Source organism: Pempheris klunzingeri, chromosome 2, assembly GCF_042242105.1.
Source record: "Pempheris klunzingeri isolate RE-2024b chromosome 2, fPemKlu1.hap1, whole genome shotgun sequence".
Taxonomy (NCBI): domain Eukaryota; kingdom Metazoa; phylum Chordata; class Actinopteri; order Acropomatiformes; family Pempheridae; genus Pempheris; species Pempheris klunzingeri.
Genome location: NC_092013.1, coordinates 9,422,258 through 9,433,837, shown reverse-complemented (window position 1 = coordinate 9,433,837; position 11,580 = coordinate 9,422,258). Strand labels below are relative to the sequence as shown.

Genomic DNA, 11,580 nt, shown 5'->3' with positions numbered 1-11,580 from the left:
TGTACAGATAAATAGAGAAAGTAAAAGATGAACACCAAATTGTTTCAACTCTACTTTAACCTCTTAAGACCTGGCATACACATGCGTGGACATCACATTTTGGGTTATATCACCATAGTAGTTAATTCTGCTTAGCTGAGGCCATATGGACATGTATGTGGGCAAAATTGTTGATATTTCATATTGTTTTTTGCACCGTGATTTTCAAAACATGTTCAAAATATGTTTTGTATGTGTTATAAATACATGCAAAAGCAGTCAGGGAAAAAAACTGCTATGTTCAGGGTGGAAATAAAGAGTTTTGCACAAAGGTGACTTTATTGTGTTTTCTGGAAATTAAGACTGATTGTCCACATACACTGCTCACAAAAAGTTAGGGATATTCGGCTTTCAGGTGAAATTTCAGGATGAACCTAAAATGCATTCTAAACTTTCCATGTGAACTTAATGTGACCTTCTCTAAACTTTTGAATGCACATGTCCAACTGTTCAGTGTCTCAGTACTTTTTGCACAAGTTGCTGTTCTCTAACAAGAAGCTTCACAGCAACATTCACAACAGGTTTGATCCATGAATCGACCAATACATTTCCTGCTTCAGTTAGAATTGGTATTTAAACAGTCCTCCTCATCAAGCTGTTCACATTCTGACATCATGAGACCAAGACGACACCTAACAATTGATCAGCAGCACCTCGCCACTGGAGGCTTCAAACAGGAAGTCCTCAGACGGAGGTGTTCACTGAGCTTAGAGGGTCACAGAGTGTCATCAGGAGGTTGTAACAGTGATACAGAGACTGGAAGAGTCACAGAAAGGAGAGGAGTGGACGTCCTTTGGCCACATCCCAATTTATTGAGGCACCGAAAATTTTTTGTTGTGGTATACCTACCGCTGTTGTTAGATTTTCTTCAAATAAATTGTTTAAGATGAATAAAATTACCATTGCATGCTTCTACTTAAATGCCCTACTTCCATGATATAATATCACTGTAGCATTCACTTTTTACATTTTCCATATATTTCACCTGAAAGTCGAATATCCCTAACTTTTTGTGAGTAGTGTATGTGGACAGAATTACACCATGTAAAAAGATGATGCTTAGGTTTTATACTTATCAGGGTCCAATAAGCCCAAATAGCAAGGAGAAATAAAAAATGCATATCAAACAAGAGCTCGGGTCTTAAGAGGTTAATATATTGTTACAGGCCACACTTTAATCTATCCGAACTTCATATTTTAAAAGCACCTTCATGTTTTGTATTTTCTCAATTAAAGTACCTAAAGTTATCAAATCAATGCAGTGAAGTACAAAAGTATAACGCGGCATTAAAAGAAAACAGTAAACTACAAGTATGTGTTGTTAAGTACTGCACTTAGTACTAAAAGTACTTGGTTACTGTTGCTAACAAACCTGAGAAGACGCGTGGTGATGACGTCAAAACGCCGCGACGAGGAAACCAACTAGAAACAAACGTGACTGCAGCAACATTCATAAGAATTTGTGTTTTAAATCAATAATACGGCGACAGACTTGAACGTTGTTGGGAGTATCTTCTCTTACTTTAATCCACCATGAGTTCGTCGATGCCGCAGAAGCGTTACTACCGACAGCGAGCCCATTCAAACCCGATGGCTCACCACACGTTTGACTAGTGAGTGATGTATCCATGTGTCTGAGCTCAATACCTGCACCGCGCTGAGTTCATGAGTCTTTATGTTTATGTTGTCAGGTCCGACTGTGCATTTATACATGTAACAGATGACAAAAAAAAGTCAAGTAGCTGCTCACTTCACTGTAGGTAAATGCACCGAAAAGTTTTTAGTAGTTTAGGTTTTGTTTATGTTTATTTATAGTTTATGTTTGTCAGAGATGTCTGCCTCTGCCCCCCCCACACACACACAGTTTAGGTGCTTACAACAATGGTAAATTGCATTTTAAAATTCATAAAGAAAACTATCCCTGCTAACTCTGGATATTTCACAATCCACAACACACTGACCGCTGCTTCTTCACTATGAAATAGTTGAATTGAAACCTCTTTCCTCCCCAGTCCTGTGTGTCCTGAGGAAATGGACTGGACCACGCTGTATCCAGACTTCTTCACTGGAGAATACTCGGAGAAGGAGGCCCCCCGAGTTGAGTTTGCAGACATCGGATGTGGATACGGGGGGCTTTTAGGTAATTACAGCGCTGATCTGAGCACTTACAGTTTGCACAGGTGATTTGTCTGACCTCATGCCCCCTTCGTTCTTGTCTCCACTTGTGTCTCTGTGTGTCTTTGTCACCATTCTACAGTGGAGTTATCTCCGCTTTTTCCCGACAAGCTCATCCTGGGCATGGAGATCCGAGTGAAAGTGTCGGATTATGTTCAAGATCGCATCAAGTCACTGCGTGCCTCAGAAACAGGAGGCTACCAGAACATTGCCTGCATTCGCAGCAATGCAATGAAGTACCTCCCCAACTTCTTTTCCAAAGGGCAGGTAGGTTTTCGTCTGTGTGTGTGTTTGCTGCTCTGTGAGGACAGAACAGAAACAGGACAGAATGTTTCTTGCTGCTGATTAGATTTTCTGTGGCCTTGATTCTTAATTCACTCAGTAATGAGGAGAATCTCCAGGACGTTTTGGTCTTGAGAAGTTGCCGTTTTTCCCTCCTGACACTTTAGGCAGGCACTGCTTTTTCTCGTATGAAATGACCCACTTCAGAAGCCTTATTTTCAGCCCAGCTGTGTATGAATATAGTTTTAATTAAGAAATTAACTATTTATGATTTAGATATTTGTTTTCCCTGGCATTCTGCTTGCTTTGCTCTTTGAACACATCAAATTTACACTTTTACTTGAACTTTTTTCTGACTGACTTTCACTTTTCAAACATTCCCACAATTTTATTGAGAAATATCACAATAAAAGTCACAAACTATGCTTCGGCAGTTGAGAAAAGTCACCTCAAATTCAAACACAGAGAGCCTAGCAGAACTGGTGTTTGGCTGAACAGCAGAGTTCATCTTTAGGACTGTAAAGAAACCAACTACCATCTGAATGTATCCAATGATGGTTAGTGTGTCTGTATGTGTTATTACAGTAAACATCAAACTTTCCTGAAATCAGAGTTACTGTATAGAATGAAATGACTTCACACCTTGGATTTATTCAAACCTAACAAACTGTTGAAACAAAAGTCCTGCACACTGTCATCACTTGTATTCACTTTATTTACACTGTTTCCATCCTGAGACCTTCATAGGGTTGCATTCATGAAATTAATTTTAGTTCTGTGATAGTCAGAGTTTATAATCCAACCCACGAGACCATAAGACTTTCTGGAGTGCAAAACTCTGAAAAAGTGTTCCTTATGGGAACAAAATAGGGTCAAAGGTATTGTAGCAGTGTGTCACAATAGTTAAATGTGTGAAAACATCAAAAAAGATCAGATGAACTCCAGATAAATAGACTAACAATAAGCTAACTAAGCACTTAGCACTGAAGCAGTCAGACAGCTGCCTCTGACTGAAGCCGTTATATCACCCACTTTAAAGCCACCAGACTCCATTGACAAAGAGCGCAATTTTACTCAGCAGAACCTGGACGTTGCTGCTCTGCTGCTGCCTTGATCAGTTAGTTTCTTTCTGTTTCATGCGTGACTTTGGTGTTTTACCGTGTTAGTCCGGTATCAAACTAAATCTCCTAACATCCACTACTGTAATACCAGCATGTCTCAGCGTAAATGCTAACAAACACCTGATCTCTGTGGAAGTCATGCCAGAACTTGAAGTACTTTTTTTTTTTTTTTTGCAAACTTTGTGCTCTTACTATATGTAGAAATTACACATGTATGATGTCAATTAGAAGTGAATTGGAGTTCATATACAAAACGGGCTGCAGTTCCATACTGGCTCAATCTGTGGCTTGTAATCACCTTAAATTAAACAGTCCGTCCTGGCACTGCCAAGGTAATAAGAACACGCAGCCCAAAAACATTTCTGGCTAAAAATAATTACTTTCCTCGTGTTTAACATATGGACTGAATTAATTTATATGGTTTGTTCCACACACAAAATCCAGGATTTCACAACAATGGGTTCATTAACTGACACACAAGGCATCGCATCAGCTGAGTATAAAGCAGTACAAGACGCCATTTATCCGTTCCAATTAGCTGCGGTAATCTATGACTTGTTGAAACTCGCATTAGATTACACAGTGGGCTTAGTGTACCAGGGTTAATTTAGGTACTCTGGATAAAAAAAACTTCACCTCAAATGCCCCGAGTGAGTATAAACTAAGAAATGAGTAACCGCTGTAACACCAACACTTTTATGGATTCAAATTAGGTGTTTTTTAATGTAGAAACACACACATGATTAATTTTTTTTTTTTTAAATACGCTGTTTCAGGTTATTTTAAATAATATGGCCATTATTTGCACAGCCTGAGTTGAGGTCTCTTGCCAAGCTGAGACTGGAAATATCTGAGAGGAGCTGTGTGGTTTAAGAAGAGACGTTTGGCTCGGCTTTACATTAAGGTGCTTTGTTTTACAGACGGTGGCACCCTCTCCACCTCGCTCATAAACAGCTCTGGACTCGGATTAATTTACCAGGGATGAACTTTTTCCAACTGCAGCTTGTTTTAGTGTTAGTTGTCTGCCTCGTTCACGATTACAACAAATCTGTCTTCACTGCTCGGATTTTTAAAGTGGAGAAATAACGTACGTAGCGTGCACTTGTTTATTCTAAAGGCCTGATATACGTTTACTTTTTTGTTCTTCTTAGGCTGTTTTGTAACCCAAAAATAATTCAAAGGTTTTTCCATCCTCCATCAGCACTGAAGTGGCCCCCTGAGGCAAATTGTGATTTGTGATTTTGGGCTATATACATAAAATTTGACTTGACTTGACTTGGCCCCTGAGGCTTCAGCAGTCCCCAGTGATTATCCCCACATCTTTCTGTCTTTGCCTGACGTTATTTATTTTAACTACTTAAAAGTTACTGGGATGGTTTTTAAACGTATCAGCCAGACTAATATCAATGGAGCCTTCACTTGTGCACTTGTCAAAGACAGAGACATGGAAAACTTTCCCGGGGAAAAAGAGGAGGAGGGGGGAAATTCCAGTTTTGCAATCTACACGGTGCTTAAAAACCACTCACACAATATAATGGAGGCCATATATAAGTGATGACATTCAAAAATATAAACTTTTATTCTGATCTCGTGTGTGTGAGTGTGTGAGTGTGGGAATGACGCCAAGTAATGACCAGAGTTTGAAAGAACGGTTTCAGAAACATCTGTGCTAACTTTACTGTTTCTGCCCCCTTTTTTGTGCCTTTCAGCTCAGTAAGATGTTCTTCCTCTTCCCTGACCCTCACTTTAAGAAGACCAAGCACAAATGGAGGATCATTAGTCCCACATTGTTGGCAGAGTACGCCTACACACTGAGAGTCGGGGTATGTACATAAATAAGACTTGTTGCAGCCTGGGCTGAAACACTTAGTGGATTAACATGCATTTAACCAGCAATAATTTTGATAGTCACTTATCAAGTGAAAATTCCAAATATTCAAATATCCAAATACATTTCAGACGTTTATTCAATCAATCTAACAAATAAGAAATCTATTATTTATTTATTGATTGATAATGAAAGTAGTTGTAAGTTGCAGCCTTTGTAAATTGTATCTATTTATGCATTTATTCATTCAGATCCACTACATAGGTAACACCTACTCTTCCTGGGGTCTACACAAGTAAACATTATATCATCATGTAAAGCCATTAAGTAATTAAAACTCCAAGGCTAAAGGGAACAACAAACTTAAAAAAACAATTAATCAACAAGTACCCACAATATATGCATGACCAGTGTGTACAGTGCCGAAGAAAATAAAATGGAATGAAATAAAAATGAAAAACCTCATGATAATGATTATATAGTCAGATTTGTAGCAAAGCATGTCCCATTTGACATTCAGATTTTGAAACGATGAAATATTTCTTATAAAACAGAGCAGAGAAACAACCGTCCTCCTTCTCACCAATGACCGACCTGGGCTTATGTGCATTCTGATGATGTTAGTATAGTGAGTATCACCAGCCTGAAGCCTGAAAACATCTGCAGTTTAAACTATATTATCAAAGATTTATAACCACACATAACTTTTGCCCCCAAGTCAGCACAATGAGGGAGAACTGGATTTCATTCACAGCCTCAACAACAGTGAAAAATCTCAAAACCAACTCATATTTGAGCAACAAATTGCCACCCTGCTCATCATTTTTTGAGTGCAGTGTGCAGGAATCCATAAATTCACTGATTATAAAATTGAGCAACCGGTGTGGCCTGCAGCTGGTTGCCGTGTGCACACACCCTGCCTCCGCCTGTCAGAGCTGTCAGAGCAGCAGTGGGACACTTGAATAAGGCCCATCCGATGATAGAGGTTGTTAGGAACAATGGAGGGCTTGTGTCTAAATTTGGCTTTATCGTTTTTTCCTCTGCTGTGTGCATTGGTGTGTGTGTGTGTGTGAGTGTGAGTGTAAGCTCTACAAGGGCCTTCAGCATTGGCTGACAGCCATAACTGTGGTGGTGGGTGGGGAGGCTGTCGAGAAAATGCTCAGTTATGGAAGCAGTTTCATACCAAAATTGACTTCAGTCTATATATGTCTATATATATATGAATCAGACTACACCAGACAAAAGGCACACAGTCTCTCATCCTCATCCTGCCTTTTCTGCCATCCTCATCCTGCCGACGTGCTCTTGTGTGGAAATCTGTGCCATTGCTGAGTTTTCTAAGAAATACTTGTTCTAGTTATCTGTTATCTGTCCAGCCTCCAAAGCAAACTACAGCCACATAGGTGATTAACCTCTGTGTTGTCTGTAGGTTATTTTTATCTTTTTAGCAAGGACCATTGCTGTCCAGACGTGATGAAACCTCTCTGCTCTGAAGCTGAACTATTTAAATGGAAGGATTAAAAAAATGTCAGTTTGTGTTTAATTTTTTGGACAAAAGCCGCCGGCTTGTGTTGTGATCGATAAATGGATCGGCGTTTAGCCACCGGTGAAGCTTGTTCGTTTTTCCCAGAACCGTGTCAATAGCCTCCCTGTGTTTGTCTTTTACTGTCAGGGTTTGGTGTATACCATGACAGATGTGGAGGAGGTGCACCTCTGGATGGTGAAGCACTTCTCTGAACACCCATTATTTACACGTGTCCCTGATGAAGAACTGGTAGGTTGACATGCAGCTCGTCATCTCTGTGTTTGGCAGAAAAAGAGCTCAAACTCCATGAATATCACTGTCCTGTTTATATGCTATTTATGAAGTTACAGTCAGCAGCCAGTTAGCCTAGCTAAAGCTGCATTTATGGTTGATGATGATGGTTTTTAAGTTCAAGAATAGTGTGAATAAACTCTGTCACAAATTAAATGAATTGATCTGCCCCTTAACGTAATTGTGTTGAATCTTATTTTGACAGGTTGATGACGTCATTGTAAGTCGACTGGGTACCTGCACAGAGGAGGGAAAGAAAGTGCAGAGGAACGGAGGGAAGAATTTCCTCGCAGTTTTCCGGAGGATTGAAGATTCGAACTGAGACCAAACAGTTTGGACATGTAATAAACTGAAATAATGGTCTCATACGGTCACCTGCACAGGGAGGATGATGCTGCCGCTCTGAGCTGTGCCTTGTTGCTCCACCGGATGTTTCTGGTATTAATGGACAAACATTTACATCATTATCCGATAGAGGGTTTGAGTTTGTGGGCTCACATAATTTATGCATTTCATTCCTTAGTTCAGAGACAGCAAAAGGGGACTAATGAAGTGTTTTTCATCACTTTTTTTTAAAATAATTTTTTATTCTTCAGTTTCTTTTGCTTTAAGTGATGTTTTGGATTTCCTGTAAAGCTGTAAATTCTTTTAGTAAAACGAAAATTTAGCATTGAGTTTGGTTGATTGTGGACTATACGCTGCATTTTGCATCGCAGTTATTTCAGGGCCTTTCTCACTAGGACTGCAGCTGGATAACTGCACCCAGAACAGCTCTTCTTAACCTCAGTCCATGTCCTACATTTTACTGAGCGCAGTTATCCAGCCCTCTTGTCTAATCCTGCTTCACGAGGCAGGGCCTTGGTGTTTTGCATTAATTTGAAAATTGAGTGTTCAAATGTAAAGGGATGGCAATCACATCTAAGAATTTTTGTTCAGTCAAAAACACTTTAAACTTGTTTGATTAACTCACGTGTTTTAATACATTTTTACCATTAGTTCTCTTATGTAAAAATTAAATTCACTTATTTAAAACCACAAATTGACCTCAGCTGGTGTTGCTCCTACATGCCATATAAAAAAAACCAAAAAAAAACAAAAGACCTGTTATATTATCTCCAACATCGAGACGTGTCTGATAAGGATCTTTGAGAAGTCCAAATCAAAGTCTGTACCAAAAACAGTGATTTTCTGTGCTCATTTTATGATTTGTAGCTGTGTATTACAGGTTGGTATTTTTGTCTGTCAGGAGTTTGGAAACAGGACAGTGCAGGTTTGAAGCCCTCTTGCTGCTGCAGGGGGTGGTGATTAAAAACAGGACAGCACATGCCTCAGTGATAGAAACCCAGACACTGGAGCACTTCAGATGATCGCAGAGAGTAATTGAAGCGTTCATGAAACAAAATTCATTCTATATTAGGAAACGCTGCACTTTAGTATCCTTTGCTAACATTCTGGCACTGTTTGGCCTTTTTGATATTAAGTGTTCTTAAACCTTTTCCAATTCATGATTCAGGGTGCAGAATCAATGTCTATGTATTTTGTCCCTTTAAAAGTGACCCTGAACAGCACCTGTAAGTGTGCAGTATCAGTCATTTTCAATACAGTATATAAAATTTGCCATGTGCTTGTGGGTTGAAGCTCACTTCCACAATCAGTATGATTGCCCACAATCATACTGCAATATTTACTCAGTCACTAAACATTTCAGGTCAGAGCCAAACTGTACCAGGAGATGATGAAATAGTCAAAGCTTTTAAAAGTGAAGCGGCCTCTCTATCTGATTGATTCTTGAATAAATAAAGTTTCCTGTTCTTAGATAACTTGACAAATTGTCAAGGCCATGAAGGGAGAGATGAAACACTGTCATCATTAGGATATACAGAATTAATCATGCAGCGTTATATATTTGGGTTCATGGCACATTCGTTTATCCGTTATCTTTACCGCTTATCCTGTGAAATTATCGCATTATCAACTTTAAATAAATTACTTTCCTTACGTTACAGAAAAATCTCCATAAAATCTTTCACTGCTGTTTTACTTTCCAAAAAACGTATCCTCTCACTCTGAGGAGGGCCATGATATGTGGCCGAAAGCCTCAAAAATCTCTAGTACGTGGATCTTGTGCTGAGAATTATTTGCCAAGCTATTTCCAAGGTCGAGAGTGACCCTTTAAGCTCAAACATGTGACTCTTTCCCTCAAGTCTACATATGCTCTGATCAAAACAGGAAGTAATCACAGGATTGTTAATGGTGTGAAAACGTTAACCAGTCTAGTCCATCAAATCTGTGATGTTGTTGAGGAGCCTCTGTTCTGTTATTACTTAATGCCATGTTGCAATAAAGCTGATTGAGTCAGCCAAAGTACATCGTTTAACATTTTAGCACCATCAGGTCATCAAATAAGGGTTTAATTAAATGTGCTGCAGGGGAATCAAAAGAGGAGAAACTTAATGATTAGCATTTGGCAGCAGCAGTGAGCGATGTGGATGTTGCCTTTGCTTCATGCCCAAAGAATCTGTTACGTCTGGACGTCAGAATGTTAAAAGTCAAAGGTTAATCCCCCTCTGAACGTGTTTATAAAGGCAGCTGTCCACTGTTGTAACACACTACGATGTGTTAAAGCCTGAGTGACTGATTGTTACCTTCCTCCTCTGTCAGTTTAATCAAAGTGCAGATGATTTGGCTTCAAGCTGTCTTTGTTCCTGTCAGTGCACACGGTTAATACAATTTGACATTTTGAGAACTGTTTGCTTCCTTGCAGATAATTTGATGATTAGATTGATACAGCTCTCTTGTCCGTACGGCAAACGTGAAGCTACAGCCAGCAGCCGGTTAGCGTAGCTTAGCACAAAGACAGGAAATGGGGGAAACAGCTAATTGGCGAAGTAACAAAATATACCTACCAGGAGCCTGCAGCTGTACGTTAGAGCTCACATTGTGTGCTTATTGCTCGGCTACTAGCAGAAACTTCTTGAAGTCTTCTTCTTGAAATTACTGCTCCTGGCCAGGAAATAGTCTGGCACCGTAAAAAACACAACTGTAACGATAAAACAAATGACATTTAACATGTTACTTAGTGAGCTTTAGAGTTTTTAGTCTGCTGATTTTGTTACTTTAATCAAGAGCCAGGCTAGCTGTTTCCCACTGTTTTCAGTCCTTGTGCTAAGCTAAGCTAAGCTAAGCTAACAGGCTGTGCTGTGCTAATATAACAGTGGTATCAGTCTTCTCCTCTAATCCTCAACAAGAAAGCTACCAAGTGAATTTGGCAAAAGGTTGAGCTATTCTTTTAAACGGCTTCATTGTCCTCAGTCGTCAATTATTTCAAAGCCTTTAATACCGTCAACCACCAGACCGGAGGGTTTCTGGATGTGTGCGCTCATTGTTTCCATCCTTCGTGTCTCTGAACTCATCATTTATCATGAAGAAGCCTCTGATCTGATCTGATCTTCTTTCTACATTCATAATCTCGACACATCGCACAACATTTCCTACTTTTTGCCAACTCACTGGCGCTCGGCTCTGCCTCTGTTTTCCTTCCTGACATTCAGGTTGAGGCTTGCATCTCTGCCTCTGCTGCCTGGTTGAGACTGACTCCAGCTGGATGTCTTCCCGCCACCTCGAGCTCGACCTAAACCCACCTGAGCTGCCGTACAACCACCGTAAGTCCTGACTCGTTTTTTTCCCACAGCGTTAACAATGGTTGTGAGAATGTGCTCGGCATCAAATCCTTCTCCGCTTGGGACCCTCAGGCCCAGACTAATAAGACACCTCTGCTGACCCGAGTCTCCAACCTAATCTTTTCTGGCACTTCAACTCAAAAAAGATTGTTTTTCATATTGCACTGCCGCCTGTGACAGCTGTCCTCAATAGTTTGGGCCTCTACCAAAAGCCATCATCAGAACCTGTTGGTTGTTCAGACTGAAATTACTTTTCTTTTTTAGTGAGGACAGACAGTCTAACCCCATCATTCAGTCTTTGTAGCAAACTCACCTCTCTAAAAAACATCCCTTATCATTCTTTTCACTCCAATATGTAGTTTAGCACATCTGTCTCTGTCGGTTATGTTTGGTTGTGTAAAAATAGAGAAGAAAACACAATTTATTTCCTTATTCACTGTTTGCATGTGGTATTTCCTGCTCACTCGCCAAAATTGTGATTTGTTTCTAATCAACGTTCTAATCACTTTTTCATTTTTATTATATTTGTATCATAAAGCACATTGTAACTTTGTTTTTGAAAGTTGCATTATAAATTAGTTAAATTTGTGAATTAAATTCGTGAGTTAAATTTAAGGTGAATTTATACTACCTTTAAAA

General features: G+C 39.6%; 1 protein-coding gene across 1 annotated transcript; it reads left to right on the top strand.

Annotated features, from left to right (window-relative positions):
- The first annotated feature begins 1,456 nt into the window (after positions 1 to 1,456).
- On the top strand, positions 1,457 to 8,227 carry mettl1 (methyltransferase 1, tRNA methylguanosine). The gene is made up of 6 exons (XM_070848372.1): positions 1,457 to 1,652; positions 2,052 to 2,179; positions 2,297 to 2,481; positions 5,327 to 5,440; positions 7,118 to 7,219; positions 7,467 to 8,227. The coding sequence occupies exons 1-6, from the start codon at positions 1,573 to 1,575 to the stop codon at positions 7,581 to 7,583; spliced, it is 726 nt and encodes a 241-aa protein (XP_070704473.1). The 5' UTR covers positions 1,457 to 1,572; the 3' UTR covers positions 7,584 to 8,227.
- Positions 8,228 to 11,580: the final 3,353 nt, after the last annotated feature.